The 19794-nt window shown below is 43.4% G+C and overlaps 1 protein-coding gene, 6 non-coding genes and 1 pseudogene across 7 annotated transcripts in view; all 8 read left to right on the top strand.

Annotated features, from left to right (window-relative positions):
- LOC147747875 (uncharacterized) overlaps positions 1-19794 on the top strand; it is a 190135-nt gene that overhangs the window by 129369 nt on the left and 40972 nt on the right. Inside the window, exons 3-8 of the mRNA XM_086956672.1 lie at positions 15238-15293; positions 15508-15547; positions 15888-15943; positions 17026-17053; positions 17373-17426; positions 17813-17848. Of these exons, the coding sequence (XP_086812798.1) occupies positions 15238-15293; positions 15508-15547; positions 15888-15943; positions 17026-17053; positions 17373-17426; positions 17813-17843 (265 nt within the window). The 3' untranslated portion in view covers positions 17844-17848. The remainder of the gene's footprint in view (positions 1-15237; positions 15294-15507; positions 15548-15887; positions 15944-17025; positions 17054-17372; positions 17427-17812; positions 17849-19794) is intronic.
- LOC147747887 (small nucleolar RNA SNORD79) lies at positions 12538-12613 on the top strand. The gene has a single exon (XR_015300408.1). It is a non-coding gene; the product is annotated as a small nucleolar RNA SNORD79 (small nucleolar RNA).
- Positions 13124-13207, top strand: LOC147747886 (small nucleolar RNA snR60/Z15/Z230/Z193/J17). The gene has a single exon (XR_015300175.1). It is a non-coding gene; the product is annotated as a small nucleolar RNA snR60/Z15/Z230/Z193/J17 (small nucleolar RNA).
- On the top strand, positions 14087-14150 carry LOC147747885 (small nucleolar RNA SNORD78). Its single transcript, XR_015300326.1, has one exon. It is a non-coding gene; the product is annotated as a small nucleolar RNA SNORD78 (small nucleolar RNA).
- On the top strand, positions 15361-15436 carry LOC147747884 (small nucleolar RNA SNORD47). The gene has a single exon (XR_015300360.1). It is a non-coding gene; the product is annotated as a small nucleolar RNA SNORD47 (small nucleolar RNA).
- Positions 15710-15791, top strand: LOC147747883 (small nucleolar RNA SNORD74). Its single transcript, XR_015300172.1, has one exon. It is a non-coding gene; the product is annotated as a small nucleolar RNA SNORD74 (small nucleolar RNA).
- LOC147747882 (small nucleolar RNA SNORD75) lies at positions 16883-16950 on the top strand. Its single transcript, XR_015300313.1, has one exon. It is a non-coding gene; the product is annotated as a small nucleolar RNA SNORD75 (small nucleolar RNA).
- On the top strand, positions 17478-17553 carry LOC147747881 (small nucleolar RNA snR60/Z15/Z230/Z193/J17; annotated as a pseudogene).

The following is a 19794-nucleotide window of genomic DNA, read 5'->3' as shown; positions in this document are numbered from 1 at the left end:
GAGAATTCATGAAAGTGTTTACTTCCCTCTGGAACCACCAACCCACTCTCTGGGCTCACTTCCCAGTTAAAAGATATGAGAATATCCTCATATGTGGAGTAATCCTCAAAGCCTACACTGACAAACCCAGTGCCTACCTTTTAATTGGGACAAGCTGAGTCCCCTCTGTAGTGCCCAACCGGCTGACAATCAAAGCAGGGCCTACTGTCTATGAACGTTTTAAGCTTGGGGGTGTGGCCAAGATGGAGGCTGGAGCAATAGCATAATTGCGAGCTGTGTCCAGCGTCACATTTATCTTGGCCCACAAAGTATTTGGGACCCCGTCACCCTGCCATGGGCACCGCCAGGAACGAAGGCTCACCCGGAATTGCAAATAACAGATTCCTATGGCCCCTATGCCCCTTGCATTCCTGCTTTTTGGTAAGCCTGTGGAGGAGAGGGTGGTATCTGGGATAGGAATCTGATGTTGATCCGTTGAATGTGGTCTATAAACTTTTCTTGCTTTTAGATTCTCATAATTCTCTCCCCTCCCCCTTTTTTTCATAGACGACCAAAGGCCCTGAAGAGAATCCTCAGAAACCAGCGGGATTCGAAACGCGTAGGCCCCAGCCATACCGCTGTCTGCAAGAGTGATAAGCTCTTTAAAAAGGATTTCTGTTGCTTATCACTGTTTTGTGTACATTACCTTTATTTAATGATTAACAAAGTATCTCGGATATTCAAACTTGATATAGGAATGTACGTCTTGTTGGAATAATTTCTAAGTGACATTACCTTTCAATTGTTTTCGCAGACTTTGGCTTTTCTCTCATATTTCCTTTGTCTTGTGCTTGTCATTACATTGTAAATATTGCACTTTTTTCACTTTTTGTAGTTTTTGTAGTTATTGTATCCCTTTCCCCAATGAATGGTTGTATGTTGTATGCCTGTGATATGTCTGATATGATGAATGATTTCCAGATTTGAGCTTTCGCCTAGCATGTATTATATGTCTGTTTTTGAATACCCATTTTATATAATATGTTTCTTTGCTGACAAAGTTATAAAGAATAATAAAAGCTATTGACTAGCTCCCGGTCTTGAATGTTTTTTCAAGTACTGTGTTATAACTCATGCATATTACCTATTGATATCAGTACTGGCAACCTCTTTCTGTTATTTACGATTACGGCTCAGCCATACTGATTAGAGCCAACCCTTAGTTGTTCTTCGGTCACCCGGAATTGCAGCACAGATGCAGAGTTTGCCAGCACGCGCTCACTGTGGTGTCGGAGACATGCTAGATGATGTGCTTATCTGCAAGGACATGCACCCTGGAGCGCGGGAATCGTCGCTATGAGGTTTCGACCATCAGGATGGTGCTGCGACTTGCAGTGCTGAGTGGGCCCTTCCTCCACCCACCCTTTGTTATGGCATACATGCCAACATTTTAGGACAGGGACGTGGGAAATTTCAAATACAAAATCAGGAGAATGAAAATTCCACATTGACTTCTAATGTAGACAATGTAATTTCAGGCGGGAAACAGCTAAAATAAAGCCATTTTTTGCTTGAAAAATCGGTAGTCTCCCACCTGAATCGGGTCTATTGGCATGTATGGTTATGGTGATCGCTTGCATGCTTTACTTCCTCCCTGATCCCCTCGCCTTAACCACGTGGGGGAAGACTTTATTGGACGTGTGCACTGGTACAGAAACTCCGTTTGCACTTGCAGCGGCCTTCATCAACACTTGTGAGCTGAATGTTCTCTGCGAGGGATCACGGCCAGTTGCTGTAAAGCGACCCCTCCTCCCCCTTTATCCTCCACCCATGGCCACCAACTGGTGGCCACAAAGACGTGAACATAATAGGAACGTTTTCAGAACGGGTCCTGGTTCCCAGAGGCCCTGACTGAGTTCCTACAGCCCTGGTGCTGACTTGTGCCTGCTGCTAGAGGCTCCCATGGAATGGCTTGGACCCCAGAGAAGCCGCTACAACGGAGACAACCCCTCATTGGCACATTTGAGGGCATCATTGATGAACAACAGTGACCCCTGTTTGATTGAGGGGGGGACCTCCCACACTATTGGACTAGCGCAGAAGGCCTGTGGGCCACAAAGAGGAGTTCTGCTCTTTCTATTCCTCCTGCTCTTCTCTTGCTGCGGTTTCTCCTGGATATCTCCTTGGAGAGAGAACTTTTGTGCCCTTTCTGGCCCAGCCTGAAGGTGATGACTGGGAAAACAATGAGCTGCAGCTTGGTAGGTCTGGGTGCACTGTTCTGGGGGAGGACCCCACAGGAAGAGTGCCTTTGTGGGGACAGATACAGGGGGCTGACTTTGGGTAGTGCTGTTACAAGGTGAAGGGGGACACTATGCGCACTCTCCAGCGGAACAATCTAAGCACTCTTGACATCATGATGGTACTCCCTAAAGGCTCTAAAACAGGTGAAAGCCAACAAACCCCCTCCATGTCCGAAGCGGGGACAGCCCCAACAGGTTTGAACCTCCATACTGACCACTAATGCTAAATTTGCAGCTTCTTGCTGCTGTGCAAGGTTTGCGGGTGCACAGCAGCAAGAACCAAAATTAGACACTTTGATTATTGATATGGGTCATATGCGTGATAAGCATAACAAACTGAAAGCGAGAATGTCCACACATGATGCGAAAGTAACGGAGATGCAGCCTGCTGTATCAGACGCACAGACTAAACTTGCAGGCCTGCACCGAGAGGTGGACCTCCTGAAACAAACCTGAGGACAAAGAGGGAAGATCACGCCTGAATAATATTCGGGTGTGGGCCTCCCAGAGAAGACTGAGGAGTGTAGCATGGATTTATACTTGGAACGATGGCTAAGGCACCCCATCCTAGGGGGCAAAACATCCAACTTCTTTTCAGTAGAACCAGGTACCGACCCGGCCATAACATCCTACAGATTGCACGCACCAAAGGCCCATAACCGGTAGAGAACCAGATAGTTACAATATTCCCAAACTATGCATTTAACGTACAAAATTGTAGGGTGAAACTTAAACTATGTCAATGGGGATCAGGTGAACTTTGATTTTTCCAGCTAAACTTTGAGTCTTGGATGGTGATAATGCAATTCTTTTCCAATCCACCTATGAAGCCTAGTACTGGTTGGAATCCAAAGGGACCATCCTCCATCGGATCGCCAGGACGTTGAGGAGGGTTGGGCCCTGGTCCTGAATCAGTGCTAGTCAGCCTGTAAGCAGTGCTTTAAATGGGCCGGTACTCACCGGTACTGAGTACCGGCACTTCTTAGTTTTACCGATCAGAGTAGGGGCACTTCTCCACTGCTAAGGAGAGTACAGGTACTCTGAAGGTAACCCAATTGGTGCTAGTGCTGCGGAGCTCGAGGCAGTCAGAGTGGAGCAGATCTGTACGGCACTCTGACAGTCAAAGCACCTCTCTAGCTCGTAGATGAGTGAGTAACTGCTGAACCATTCAGCAGCAGCTCATGTGCGTTATGCAAGGGGTGTCCCTGTTTGGAATTTTCACGCCCCGCTGTGTTTAATAGAGAAGGGCCCATTAAGGCCGTTCTCGGCCTGTTTGAGCCTGTAAAGGGCAGAGAGGACAAGGGCAGTTCCATGTTTGAGCCTGTTCGAGACTGGTCGGGACTAGGGCCAGAAATGCTGCCCTTTTTTCATTTAGCAATACCCAGCTCACACCATCCATCCACAAACAGAGCAACACACTCACACCAAATGTACACCACGCACAACACTATGCAGATTTGTGTATTACTTTTTTTAAACATTTAAAATAATTATGTTGTTGAGAGATAAAATAATAATAATAAATAAATAAAAATCATCTTTGGTCTACATGTACATACTTCCATTGTGCATCTATGTACCTTCCATGTACTTGGATCTGTGTGTCTGTTACTTTTCTCCTGAAAAAGCATATCCAATGCACTACCCTATTTCTCATCCTGTGCCTCTATCAATATCTTTAATCTACAGATACTTACCTCCTTTATGTATCTATATACTTTCAATGTAATTAGGGATCTATATATTTATCACTTTCTTCTAATTAGCATTTCTAAAGGAACTACCCTATTTCTCAGCCTATACTTCGCTCAATATATCTTCTATCCCAACCTTCTGACTCATCTCAAACTTCTTCTACTACTCCTTCCAATGCACTACCCTATCTCTCATCCTACATATATCAATATATCCTCTACATCCACTCTCTCATTTATCCCAAACCCCATACCACTACTATGATTGCCAAAATAACCCTTTCTAGACTCTCTCCTACTCTACCCCTCCTTGCATCATCTGACACCTCTTTTATGATACCGATCCCCTAAAACAAACCTTTCTAAACTCTTTCCTCTGAGTCCTCCCCTCCAAAACTCCTTTTTACTCATCAAAAAGCCTCCTCTTATTGCTAAGACCTAAAAAAAATATTTAAAAAAATCTTTCACTCTTTTATCCCTCCACTATCCTTTTGAATCAAAATTAACAGACTAACATGTTCACTTCTCAAATTCTATATTAAACTATACTAATATACTACCCAAATAACTGAATAACATATCCACTACTCAAATTACTTAATTTTTTTTTTTTACTATACTAATTTTCAACAGTAATCCTTTATGGGTTCCGGAGTGGCGTGCTACTCGCCAGAAAAGCGCTTTAACACCATCAAGGGTAACAAGTGCTATATGAATGCAAATCTTTCTTCCCCTTTTATCCCACCGCTATCCTTCTCACTCCAAGTAACTGACTATTATCCACCACTGAAATTACGTCATATTTCACCATATTAATTCACCACTAATCCTTTGTAGGCTTCCTGAATAGCGTGCGTCAACAAACGCTATATAAATACAAACCTTTGTCCTCCTCTATCCTTCTGCTATCATTCGAAATCCAAATAACTGACTAACCTATCCACCACTTAAAATGTACTCGCATGTTTCACTATACTAATTCAACACTAATCCTCTATGGGTCCCGGAGTAGCGTGCTACAATACAATACAATAAGAGACAGCTGCTTCACAGGTGTGGTAGTCATTGGAAAACAGCTGGCTAACACGTGTGATAGAATCTATGAAAGAGAGTGGACTGTCTCCTATGCATATTCCAGTCATTGGAAGTACGCTGGCTGTCTCAAAACGGTCTTCATTGGAAGAGAGCTGACGGTCTCAACACCATAGTAGACTAAAGAACAAAGTGGATGTCTATCAGTGAGCTAACACTTATTGGTTACAAACAGCAGACTATGCATCACTTCTCTGATGAATCCCTGGACAGGTGCAAGCCTGTCTGCCTGATTATCACCCTGTCTGTTCTGTCTGCCCGATTATCACCCTGTTTGTTCTGTCTGCCCGATTATCACCCTGTCTGTTCTGTCTGCCTGATTATCACCCTGTTTGTTCTGTCTGCCTGATTATTATCCTGTCTGTTCGGTCTGCCTGCAAATATTGTAAAACAAGGAAATCTTAACATATTGTGTTAGGTAATGATTTGTGTAATGATTTAACATGTTTTGTTTATATTGATACTTTTCTCAAATGTTTTGGTATGTCCTGCAACTGGCGTCGTACTCATTATTAATACTGCTATTTCAAACTCTCTTTTGTTCTGAGGCACATTGATAATTTGCCTGAATAGTGCTGTTGATGGCTTGACTGCATTCATTTAAAAGCTCCTTCTATTATGATTTAGGGCATGCTCCCAGCAGGTATTCACACCACTCTTTATCATCATATGCAGCTGTTAATCCGCATATATGGCAAGCTTGAAACTACTATCAAAGGAAATGCACGGGCAAAATGAATACTCAATAGAAATGTCTTAGTATCATCATGTCTCACCCCGCCTCTAACCTCGCCCACTAGCCATGCCCTTAGCTCAATTTAATGAGTACCTACAGTTACTTTTTCCCTTTTAAATCACTGCTTGTAAGTACCTCTCCCACCCTTTCCCGGATCAGGCAGTGAGGGTGAGAGCCACAAGTGGTAGCTGCACTGGTTCGGGTGGGGCCCCTGTCTCTGGAGGCGGCAGTGGGGTGTTGGACGCTTCGGAGATACAATTCATGAATGGCTCCATACCGGACGACTGCCCAGAAACACTATGAGAGGGACCTCAGGTGACTCCGATGACTGCTTAACCCTACCAAGTTTCCCAGGTGCATGTGGTGTGCTTCTCCAGACCACCTTTTTGCTTTGAATTCTGGGACTTGCAGGCTTATTATTCCCAGAAACCAAAGGAAAACCTGGACTACAGCAGACCATCAGGCATGGACCTTGGAACCTGTGCTGCTCTGTTTACATGCAATTACAAGTAAGTGGAAACAAACAAAATTGCCGTATGTTTTGTTCTTAACTAAACCTTTGTTACCGCTCCCTGCGCGGAGCCTCGCAGGTCTTATCTTCATAGACTTCGACCACTTTGTATAAACCTATTGAAAAAGCATTTGCAATGCAATAGGTCTCGCATTAGGAAAGTTTGAGCTATTGGTATTGTAAATGACATTTTTTTTATTTATGTGTTGGTTTTGAAAATAGCGAAATTAATAGCTTTGCCATTTACAATGCCAATAGTTATAACTTTCGCAAATGTGACACCTATAGCATTTGTAATGCAAAATATGTTGTATTTACGTGACTTAGATGTATTGATATCACAAATAACAATGGCTTTTAATTTTTTTAATAGTTAATACTTAAATAAAAGTTATTGTAATGTATAATGGCAATAGCTTAAACTTTTGTAAATATCTTTTGTGAAGATTATGTTCAGTGTATTTTATTGTGTCGAAAATCCAAGAACAGAAGTGAAATATTAACATATTTTTGTGACATTTGTAATAAAGCTTGAAACATTGATAGAACATATTTGAACCAGTTGTTGTTAAATGGTTGCACAGATTGATGTTGTTGTGGCGACGAGTGATGTTGTGGCGACGAGTGATGATGTGGCGTTCAGTGATGCTGTGGTAGCGCATAGTGATGTTGTGGTGCCCCTGAGTGGTGCTGTGTGGTGCTGAGTGATGATGTGGTGATGTGATAGAGAGATAGAGTGAGTGCGATAGATACATAGGAGTGAGTGCGATAGATAGATAGGAGTGAGTGGGATAGATAGATAGGAGTGAGTGCAATAGATAGATAGGAGTGAGTGCGATAGATAGATAGGAGTGAGTGTGATAGATAGATAGAAGTGAGTGCGATAGATAGATAGAAGTGAGTGCGATAGATAGATAGGAGTGAGTGTGATAGATAGGAGTGAGTGCGATAGATAGATAGGAGTGAGTGCGATAGATAGATAGATAGGAGTGAGTGCGATAGATAGATAGGAGTGAGGGCGATAGATAGATAGGAGTGAGGGCGATAGATGGATAGGAGTGAGTGCGATAGATAGATAGGAGTGAGGGTGATAGATAGATAGGAGTGAGGGCGATAGATAGGAGTGAGGGCGATAGATAGATAGATAGATAGATAGATAGATAGATAGATAGATAGATAGATAGATAGATAGATAGATAGATAGATAGATAGATAGATAGATAGATGGATAGGAGTGAGGGCGATAGATAGATAAATAGAGTGAGGGCGATCAATAGATAGCTGGATTTAGTGATGGCGATAGATAGAGTGAGTGCGATAGACAGATAGATAGAGTGAGGGCGATAGACAGATAGATAGAGTGAGGGCGATAGATAGAGTGAGGGCGATAGATAGAGGGAGAGCGATAGATAGAGGGAGAGCGATAGATAGAGTGAGGGGCAATAGATAGATAGAGTGAAGGCGATAGATAGATAGAGTGAGTGCGATAGATAGCTAGAGTGAGGGCGATAGAGTGAGGGCGATAGATAGACAGATAGATAGTGTAATTATGTGGTGTGTAATTATGTGGCACTGAGTGGTATTTTGAGTGTATGTTGCGTTGAGCGTAGTGTAAATATATAGCATATAATTATGTGGCACTGAGTGGTATTTATAGTGTATGTTGCATTGAGTGCAGTGTAATTATGTGGCATGTAATTATGTGGCACTGAGTAGGAATTCTCACAATTATGTATCAGAACTGAGGCCTGGAGGCAAACTGTGATGACCGGTAGGCTGGGAGCATTCCTGAAAGGTCAATGTCACTGAAAAGCAAGTACTCTGGGGCAGAGTCAGTCATATGCAGACATCCCCTGTCTAGGGCAGATGGCAGGGTGGGGTGAGTCACGCTGGGGGGGCCCTCTGACAGGGCGCAAGGAATGGCGCAAGTATTGGCAGGCGCACAGCTGACACAGACTTACAGATAATTGATTACAGCAAGGATTCAAACCTGATAAGAACATAAGAGATGCAGGAAGAGTTAACAGTGCAACTGTAGGCTGCGAGTTATGAACTGAAATTGATGGCACTTCGAAAGAGGCAAAGTACATGTGGCAACAGTAAATATTTTAAATAAATAATTCAGTGAAAGGAACTTGCAATATGTACTAAAATCCCACAGTTTGAGAAGTCAATGCTAAACTGTGCACACTATGATGCTGCTTGTGTTGGATTGCACACAGCCATAGAATATAGCAGGCTTAAAAATTACCTCCTGGATTGAATGTGAGGTTGGGAGTTACGGGCATTCTGAGGATAAATGTGGCCCTAAAAGTGCGCAGTCTCACTGGCCTTGCAGTGGTAGCCTCTTGCAGGAGGTGGAGTGGAGCAACTCTGTCTGATGGGAACAATGGAGGAAGGCCCTCTGTCCCAAGAATAGAACACAAAGAGTTCACTGCAGTGACTGCCTGACCGGAATGACTCTAGTGGGTGTGCAACATCCACCTGAGGCAAACGCTGATATCGGCATATGAACCAGAATGAAGACATAATAGACCGAGGAATGAGGCAGTTCCTGAAGGTCACGTGGGTCATGGATAATAAGCTCAGCATATGCGTCAAAGACCCAGGCAGCATAAAAAACAAGTCTGAGGCTGGGGGCGGGGGAGCGGCAGCCTTTGAAGTCAGATGCCGAGGCACAGACAAATGGTGGTGTGTGATGTGTGATGTGGCTGGCGATGATATGCACGCGCCTGGCTCACATGTAGAGTGACCAACTGGTATAGGTGTAAATTCAGGACTCTCAGTGCAAAAATTCAGGACAAAGGGTCAAAATTCAGGACAAGAATTCAGGACAGAAGGTCAAAATTCAGGACAAAAATGTGGGACAAACATATGTTTTACAGACATATCAAAGGAGGTTGTACAATATTATATAAGTAAGTAAATAGACAACCAAAATAAATACAAGTCAAAATAAGTTTATATAAGGTTGAGACAATCGTGCACTTCGCAGTTTCTCAGTATGCGTGCAGCTTGGCAAAGTTACATCAGGCCCTTTCTGCAATCAAGATTTGGGCTAATGTAACAACAAATATTAAATAGTATTTTTTATTTGTATGTTGAAATCGGACTTTTTAAATGTACAGTGAAAATGATGTTAGTTATTTTATTTTTATTTTCTGCAGCATGGCGCCAGGACAAAAGCAGAATTATTTGCCCTAGTCCCATGCAGGAGAAGGCACACCACATGCTGTCACTACAATTGGGCCAATTGTCATTCTGTAAGTGCTAATCACTTGCTGTCTCAGAATGACAATGGGCCACTCCCCAGTCTGAGCGAGGTCTGGGTGGGGCCGCTGCAGGCAGAGAAGTGCGAGAGGCCTGAGTGAAATCTCTTAAACTCATGGGGCCTCTCACAGCGAAACAGCATACTTAAATGAAATGTCCCAATTCGATTTTAGTATGATGTCTGTAAGGCGTCCGTAATTTGGGGACCCTAAATTACAGACGCCTTGTGGACATCATACTAAAATAAGGGACGGTCCCTGAAATTTACGGACGGTTGGTCACCCTACTCACATGAACTGTATGTGATCCCCAGTGGGTAGACTTTTTAAGTCTGCTCACTATAAATCTCGCCTATCATCCCTTCGGGATGTAATAGGCAGGGCCGTTTCTACCATTAGGCAACACTAGGCGGTCGCCTAGGGCGGCAAAATGGCTAGGGCGGCAAAAGGGGGAAAATTTACTTAATAAGTGTTTCCTTTCTTTGCCCTGAATCTGCACCTGTGCGTGCACCCGTGCTTAGTTAGCTCAGGCCCTCTGCTCACAGGCCCTTGACCTTGTGTCCCCGACTTCCATGCCATCCATGTGCCACAACCCACTAACTGTGCCCTGAAGATGCCTCTGTGCGCGCGCTCGTGCCTAGGGCCCTCTGTCACCAGGCCCCTGGAGACCCCTCATCGTGCCATGCGCCGTACTACCTCCCAGATGGAGACTTCTGTAAAGCACAAATTATTAAACACAATCCCCGGGAAAAAGATTGTAATGAAAAATATAGCGCTCTCATCAAAGCGACGGGTAATTCTGCTTTCTGTGACCCCGGCCCTGCTGTGTTGGTGGAGGGGAGTGGGCAGGGAAAGGGGCTGCGCTGCACAGAATTTTAAGGGCGGTGAAAAGGCTTGTTTCCTTTTACACACAAAGAAAATCAGCACCTCTGTTTGAAGTACTTAAAAAATTGCATATTCGGTAATACATGTGAGCCCACACGTGCATCACGTGCAGTGAGGCATAGCAATGATTATGTCATTTTAAAGCGCCTACAACCAAGGATCTGCCGCTTAGAAGTGCACTGGCTCATAGGTTTTTATTTTAACTATCACAGCTACGTGTTACATAAGTTAGCTGCCCAGAACGGTTTATAATCTGAATAGGCCCTAAATGATCCATTGCTAGTACATTCTAGTTACTCAAGCGCTATAGCAGCAGGTGTTGAACCCACTGGACTATCCTTAGCTGGTGGGTTGTTAGAAGGCTAGAACTATCAAGGTTCTCTTATTTTGTCGTTTTTAACGCATAGCAAACGATTTGTATTTTGGCAAGTGTTACTTTGTGCTTGAGTCCACACTAATGGAACAATATGCATTATGTAAATGACTTCTAGCCTAAATAAATGGGAGGCGGGGAATCCTTTTATATTTGCCCTCTCAACTAAACAAGCATTTTCAAAGCCAATAGATTTCACCTGCGCGAGAGCTATTGGCTTTGCCAGTGTCTTTTAGCCATGTTGTGCAGCAGCGTGGAATGGAGAGGTGGGGCATAGAGTGGTGTGGCCTGGAGTTGAGTAGAGTGGAATGACGTGGAGTAGAGTGGTGTAAATTGGCGTGGCATAGAGTAAAGTTGAATGGAATGTGGTAGACTAGAGTGGCGTGGAGCGGAGCAGAATATAGTGAGGGGAGTGGCGTGGCGTAGAGTTCAGTGGAGTGTCAAATAGTACAGTGGTGTAGAGTAGGGTGGTGTAGAGTGGTGCAGAGTAAACTAGAGTGGCACTGACACAAAGTGCAGTGGTGTGGCACAGAGTGCAATGGCCTTAGAAAACATGATTGAAGTTAGAAGAGCGAAATTTAAAAATGAAATAAAATATCGTGAACAGTGCTTATTTAATTATTTAATGTTTGATGTGTTTTATTGTTGAATACAAGTTCTTTTATATCTAACGCATTAATTATTCTGCCCAGGTACGGGGGGGGAGAGAGTGATGGTAGTAAAAGGGAGTGGGCGGCATTTTTCAATTCTCGCCTAGGGCAGCAAAACACCTAAAAACGGCCCTGGTAATAGGGACCCCTAAAAACCGTCAGGGTGCTGCCGTCCTCGACTACCTCGCGTAAAACCCATCTGCCAATTATTTGGATCGAATGGTAGTGATTGCAAGAACAAAGATGATTGGAGCACGACATTTGAGTTTCGACCAATGACAGAGGACGCAGTGCGCAATTACATCACACCCTCGGCCTATAGGAGTCTCCCGCCTTCTGCACTCTTCCGCCTACTTGCTCCGCGAAGCTTAGACCAGTCTACTATCGCTCAGATGTGCTCCATACCGACCCGCTGGGGCAGCAGCGACTCTACTGCTGGTTGTGTTTTTCGGGTATCCCAGCCTGACGTTGTGGCATAACCGGTGCAGTGGGTCACCGAGGGTGTGTATATAAGGAAGAACTTTGGGGCAGATTTGTAAGCCACTTTTGCGTCACTTTTCCCATGTTAAAAGTAACGCAAAAGTGGCGCTGGGGACTTGTAAATCTGCCCCTTTGTATTTTAAAAGTGCTTTGTGATGTGCCCATTTCTAAAGGATGGATTGCTGCTGCTTTTGTAGATCGTTCACTGTGGTTTATACACTGGGTATCTGCTGTACACCATTTTTATATTCGAAGGTTTTTCCGGATATATTTATTTGAATTATATTTCAAAGATTTAGTTGCACGGTGATCAAGTGATCCCTGCAAAGATGGGGTTTCTGCTTGCATTTTAGCCAATCGCGCACTGCCTTGTGAAGTTGAGCTTTATAAAAAAAAAAGTAGTGGTGCAACTCTTCTGTGGCTTAAATCTGGTGCTTCAATGTCTGTTCTCCTTGTAACACTTTATTGTTTTGTTTTTCTCGTTACTGCTCTGATTTGAAACGCATTTTTACACCTCCCAGTTTGTTTAAACTTCGAGTCTTGTAATCTACAGCCCAGTCTGGCTCTGTGCTGCTTATGATGACTATTAAACAAATGGGAATCTCTCTGAAAAAGGATGAGGGATACACTTGTAGCTGAAAGTGCACAGGGCTGACTGGCGTGGAAATGTGCCCGTGGATAACGTGCTCAATAAAATACCGCTTTCATAATTGCAGGGCCACATTTGCTGGAAATTGCACTGGGTCTGAGGTGACCGACAATAAACTAATTACATTAAGTGGGCTGCCAATGGATGTGGCGCTGGAGAAACGGGACGTGCACGGATGAAGCTGGTAAGTGTTGGTTGAAGGTGTTTAAATTCTCGGGCAAGTTTGTTTTCCTCACTAGATTGATATGGTTATTTTGTTGAAAGGCATGTAATTTTACTTAATCGTTTTTAGGCACGTCACACTATCAGAAGTACACGTTTATCACCAGAGGGAGCTTTGCATGAAACTTCATAAATCGCTCGAGGCGCATATGCTGCGTGCTAACCTCTGCCCTAGTTAAACGACTTCTCGGGCAGGATTCCTTTGTGTTTTAGAGGGTACCCTGCATGTAGTACTGTTAGTGTGTACTGCATTAGTGCAGCACGCGATGGGTCTGCGCCCGGATCGATACAATGATGATCACATAGTTCAGCAGATGAACAGTGGTGAATAAGAGCTCTTGTCTTTCGCTCTTATCTGATGTATCGATGGCCTGTGGCCAAAGCAGCAGTTGGTGTGTAATGTGTGCAGGAAAACTAATGCAGACTGTCCTTTTATTTCAGCCTCAATGGAAAGAAGAGTGATCGAAGGTAAGTTTCCTTTTTTTTCCCTCTAGTTTAGAGCACTTGTGTGCAGCTGTGTTCTCGACCAGGTGTCTCCATCCAGCCAGTTTGAAGGTTTGTCAGCTACTGGTAGTTCGCCACAGAGTAGCTCTCAGCCTTGAGTAATTTTTAACCAAGAACTGTAATGAAAGAAGTATTGCGCCCCCCCCCCTTATTCGAAGTTTGTTTAATTGACATTATGGGACTGCAACTAGCGGAGCCTGATAAGCTGTGCTCTACTAGGATTTATGACCCATGTGGGTCAGATTCCAAACGGAATCCCTGAGGTACTTACCTCTTGAATAAGTCATTCTCAACTCGATAGTGTAGCATGTCAACAAAACCCTTTTTAAATGAAGAGTTAACTAAATGATTAACTTAACTCATTTTAATTTCTACCCTTTTCAAAGTGTCGTATTTACAAACTGGCATCTTGCGCCTAGTGGCTGGTAAAGACTTATTTATAGCTGAATGTCCCATAAATCTAAATCAGCACTGATCATTATAATGGTAGGCTATATGCAGCCCGATGTGAAGTAGAGCCAGCCCCACCCCCTCTTTTTTTTTTTTTTATGAAAAAAATGTGACCCTGACTTTATTTAAAAAATGAACTCCAAGCTGTGAGCTACTCTTAAGGTGTCTGGGAGCTGCTAGTAGCTCGCGGTTGACTGGTTGGAGACGCCAATGCCTGTTTGCATATTTGACACAACAGCCATGAACGTTGAGTTTCTACTCCTTAAAATTCTGATCAAAGAGCACTTCTTGGTTTAAGTGATGCTGATTAAATGTCTGACCTGAACACCCATGTTGATAAAATGCAGACTGATACACCTAGAGGTGCTCTTGCATGAACCGTATGTACAATGGTATAAGTCATTGAATTGCCTATGACCAGTCGTCCACATCAGCCTGCCTGACACTTGCAACTTGCTTTTTCATTCCTGTGACTCTTTGCTATTCCGAGAAGCTTTAATTTTTGCAATCATAGCACGCGTAGCGTCGCTGGGCGTCTGTCCCCTCGTGAGCAATTGTACAAAGGGTGCCCTAACAAACAAGGGTCTACCTCTGGTAGACCCATTGTTTGGCTTACGCTCATTACCTTTACACGCCGGCCCCTTCGTGTGAATAATCACTGTGCTTCTGGCAACCTGATTGAGCACTAACCAAACAGAAATATGTTAAACAGGCTTGTTGCATGGTAACGGAAGTAAGAGACGCACATAAGGTGTCCGGCACCACTTAGCGTTGAGGAGTAGCTTAATGTTACATACATCATAGACCAACATGTGAAAATAGGTAAGTTGTCATGTGACCTAGTTTGTTATACATGTAACGATGTAGTCTACTAATTCAGAGAATTTGATTGGATAACACATGGTTGGCACTCATAAGAAAAAAGGGCTAAGGTGAAATAAAGGTATAATCACCTAACTTTGTCAAGCTGGGATAGATGGTGCCTATTAATAGAGGTACAATGTTGTAGGAAATTGTGAAGAATAAACTACACCCATCTTGCTAGTTCAAGTAATTGATCTTGCACACATGGTGCGAATGGGCCACAGTGATCAGGTGATTGCTTTTGGATCTCGCCTTGAGTGTTAAAGTTCTATGTTTATTCTAGCTTGGTGAAGTCTGTCATACGAGTGACCTAACTGGTATGACCGATTTGACAGAAACATGTGGTGGGTGTGACCTACCAGTATTTAGTAGGCTCCTATTTTGCTATGTTCACCTAGCATTGGCACTTCTAATGGGTCTGGAAATGTGCATGCTAGCTGCCTTTTTGCCAGCATGAATAGGCGCATTCAATCCAGACATGGTAGCTTTGTCAATGCTTGTTTTAGCTTTATAGTTTTACAGCATGCGACTTACCTGGGTGTGTTTTTTTTTTTTTTTTTTTTTTTTTTTTTTTTTTAGACCAACCTACTTCAGATGGAGCAACAAGTGGCGACTTCAATTGACTTCTACTGCAGGTATAAAGGCAATTCTCTTGACGCATGTGCTTGCTTTGTAATGGGCTCTCCTCTTAAACTGACGTGTAACCCATGATGAAATCGATTCTGCCATATGACTTTTGCTGATTCTACCCCATACCGTTCCATTGTTATCTGAGGTTACATGTTGTGGCATTGATATTAAACTGGTCGTATTATTGCAGTTGCTAATGTACTTGCCTGTTTCTTGTAGGGGTTCTGCCTGACTTCGCTGCCATACTTTGGCCTTTGAGGTAAATTGCTGTCTTTTCATACCATAGAACACCAGTGAATTATCGTGGGTTTGACATTGGTACCAAAGTTGACTCTTAACATGGCATGTGATGCTTTGGTCTGTGAAGCGTTCTGGGTGGGAGCAATAACGTTTCTGGAAGTGTAAACTGTGTAGGTCCACAGCAAAGTCTGCAGATGATGAAAAATATTTTGGTAGGGACATCTGATAAGTGTGAAGATTACCAACGTCTCTGAGCAGGTTGCACGCTGGTGTGTGGGTAGTCTTATGTTTAACGTGCTTTCTTCAACCCCCACTGTCGATGTACATACATTTTAATGTACAACTTTCTGTCCCCCCAGTCTCTGCTCCACCGGATTTAAGAGTTCTTGGAGTTCATCTCGCTTGAAATTTCCAGGTATTTGTTTTTATTCAGTAGGTCTTGCCATGTGGGTAAGAGCCACATTACAACATAACTTGAACGATTTCAAGAGTGTGGGATCTTGTGCTGTTAGACTTCAGCCCTACAGCTACTGCATGTAGGGGCCTATGTTGCATTCGAGACATATAAATGCTGTCCCATGTAACCCTGACATGAAGTCAAGTTGTGGATTGGGTGGGGTTGCTCTCATGACATGGCATGTAGCAGGGACTACATGCCAACATGCCAACAAAAGTGCTATACCTTACTGACTAGGTAGATTAGCACGGTCTCAGCTGAGCGCGTTTGAACCAATAACTACATTTATTGGACTGAACGGAAGTAGTTGGCTGATTAGTGGTGATGTGGGTGAGCCAAGAGCAGGATGTGGCATGGCTCCGAGCAGAAGCAGGGAGTCTAGCCATCAAAGGACTCCCACGTGGAAATTGCTAACAGGAAAATGGTACTTGCCTTCATGTATATCCCATACATGAGATTGTACTGCATTGAGTAACCGTTTCATGTGCCGGGAGTTATCCAACTCATGGGTTGTCATGTTCTGTCTATAACCTAGTTCGAAAAAGATTATAGATTCACCATATAAACAATGTTTGAAAGTGAATCCCGATCTTTATTCTGTGTTAAATGCCCTTTAAGTGAATCTGCGTGCACGAGTTGTACGGGTTTCAGAATTAAATGTAAGGGAAGACCGGCAGTGGTCTGTGCTTTTCTGCCTTGAGAAAGAACAGTCTTATGATTTCTGTGGCTTTTGTCTTGTAAAGACTACATCAGGGAACTATTCCTGGGATGTGGTTAGGTTCTGTTTGGGGTTGCTAGTGCCCAGGCATAGGCCGAGCAGGGCATTTGGCTCGAGCTTTGCTTTGAACTCTACTTGCTTTTTGTTTTTTGACCTTGTCTTTTGCTCCTCTAATCCAAAGCCCTTGATGTCAATATTATAAGAGTAGTGGACAGAAAGGATTTCTGAAAACTCAAATACTGAGGCTTTAGGACTGGTTCTGGAGCAGTAGACCATACTTGTATCCTGAACTCTGCTTGACATGTCACTTTTTGTTTTTTAGATTCGAGATTCAGAATGTGCCTAAAACGGTAAATATTGACTATTCTATAATAACTCGACATAGGGCATCATGGTAATTTAATGTTGTGGTGTCAGTGGCTTAGCCAGCCTCTAGGGTGAGGGTGGTTGGGGATGGACCTCATGATTCAACTAAATATTAGTTTGTAAAGACGTTAAGGTGGATGGCCGGCTTGAGCCTGCTCCCGTGATGACTGTGTATTTGCTACTCTTGACCAAGAGTATGATGAGAGCTAACCACACTTGAAACTGAGGGCACGCTGACATCTTGCAGGGGCTTTGGCCGTAAAATGCTTTTACCTAATAGCTTTTGTTTCCCCTTGACTGTAGAGTCCATCTGCCTTCAGGCGAATCCCTGCGCATAAGTGAACTCTGCAGGAAAAGGTGAGTTCAGAAGTATTTCAGCTCAGACGTTCTCCCTGCAGCACTCAGCCCAGGGTGTGCATGATGAGCACATAGTTCAGCTGATTCTCTATGAAGAACAGTCTTTCGCTCCTAGCTGATGCATCCTTGACTGAAAAGTACTGCTCCTAATAGCCCAGGTTTGACACTTGTTCACCTCACACCTTAACTAAACTTGGTGTCACTAAACCGAGTATCCTGCCAGTCTCCAAGCTATCCATTGGTGTAATTCTGAAGCATGCTTTCCATTGGGTGCTCCTGCTATAATAACATTAACTGAATCAACAATCGTTAGTAGTACACATCAGTCTTTAACATCTCCATGCTATCCGCCTTTGACCAGTTTCTGCTGTCCTGTTTCCTTTCAGACCGCATTGTTTGCGACTGGAGAACAGATGAGCCAGGTTAGTAATTGTGCACTAGGATGTTTTTTGCATCATTTACTTGTGTATGTAAAGCCAGGTGCCAACATGGGCCGGTCATTTTCATGGGTTGGCTTGTTAATAATTTTAACTGTTCAAGCTGTTTCTTGAATCCAGGGCCACTGGATGTATGCAATTGTGCAGGCGCCTCATTTTTCATATAATTCTAGATTTGCCACGTGGTTCTTCTGCTGCATAATCTGCTTATTTTAACGAATTGTTTCGAAGTTCAAAAGTTACTAAAGGCAGCAGCATGGTGCTGCACAGTGTAAAATATTTTGCATATGTTTACTGGTCACCTTTCTGTTGCTTATTTCTATATTTCGTTACTAATGAAGTCTCCCCAATGCCCAGACAGTGTTGTGCCGCATGATTTGCCCTTCTGCCGCATAATTCCTATGGCGCTGTTTATAGCTAGTAGAGTGACTTGATACTTTGCTTTTTCTGCCTTCTATGTATCGGGTAGGACATTACTAATGTCATGGCTTGTTGGTAGTATTTGGCAAAATGGTATGGCATATCGAACTACAAGGCACCTGCGGTCTTCCTCTGCCCATTTTGTGGCTGCTCTGAGGATTGATCTATTCAACACCTCATTACGCAAAGCCTCGGGTGGTAAACCCCCCTCCCTCTCCCTCTGAATATTGTAGCAGTTATGGATAGTTCACAAGCAACCAGTGATGAAACTGATTCTGCCATATGAGTATTGCTGATTATACTTCTACCGTTCCATTCCGGTGGCTTGGTGTATATATCCACCAGTCAACTCCACACCGGCCTCTCTGGACCTTTACTTCAAGGTTTCGCTATCCACCTGATCTTTTAAGGGGTGTAATGTGGCAAAAGGTAACACGTTTGTGCCTGGAAAATGGAAGACTAGGTGCATTTTTTTTAAAATTTTATTTTTTTATTTTTTTAGGTGAACGTCCACTCTCGAAGACCAGATAATTGGATTTCTGAATCTTGCCTGTTCAGACCCTTCAGCAGATGAGACGAATGTTTTGTTGGTAGTATTCACTTTCAAAACTGGATTTATGGTGTTTAAGTTACTATCACTGAGCACCTCATGAAATAGACGAGAACTGATTAATCGGAGCTCCTTTTACTTAACTGGGGGTCGAAAGAGCAAGCATTAAGGATCCCCCCTTTTTTGTTACGGGACCTTGATCTACCTGTAATTGTCACATTAAAAACAGGGTCTTTTATATATGAAATGGTGTGTGCGCGTCCTTTGAGAACAAACCAATATGGTGAAGCAGTGAGTTCCTCCCACACTTAAAAGCCCACAGGCAGCACATGCCTCCTAAGTAGGGATAATATATATTTTTGCTACTATCGTTTTGATGTACAATCTGAAGATTTTACAACCTTGTTTCTAGCTCAATGGGATCAAAAGTAACTAAACCCTCAGCACTACAATTTGTTGTGCAGTGGAACAACCTTAACCAAGGTTGTTGCATTTAGTGACCCACACTGCGTAATTCAGTGAACCTGTTAATGGGCATATCATACATGGAGGTTACTAGAGTGCCTTGAATTGCAGCATTTTGCAATAAGCTAATATGTCTAGCTGTTGAGCAGTCCTCTGTCAATTGTTAGTGCAGAGAGTTGAATAGGTGGCAGTGAATAGTCCAATATATTTCCATTATCATTCTAGCTAGTAGGTGTGGGCTAGGTATTAAAACCAGCCAAAAGCAACCGGTCCATGAACCATGCCAAGTTTCCAGGTGCATCTGATGTGCTGCTCTAGTCCAGGTTTTTCCCCCTTTGAATTTTGTGACTTGCATGCTTATTCCCAGAATTCGAAGGTTAAAACCTGGACAAGAGCAGCCCATCCGGCATGGACCTATGAACCTGTGCTGCACTTTACATGCAAGTAAGTGGAAACTAAGAATTGCCGTATATTTGGGTCTTAACTAAACGTTTGT

The sequence above is a fragment of the Lissotriton vulgaris genome, chromosome 1_1 (assembly GCF_964263255.1).
Source record: "Lissotriton vulgaris chromosome 1_1, aLisVul1.2, whole genome shotgun sequence".
NCBI lineage: Eukaryota > Metazoa > Chordata > Amphibia > Caudata > Salamandridae > Lissotriton > Lissotriton vulgaris.
The sequence above is the reverse complement of the archived record's forward strand: the minus strand, read 5'-3'. Positions and strand labels throughout refer to the sequence as shown.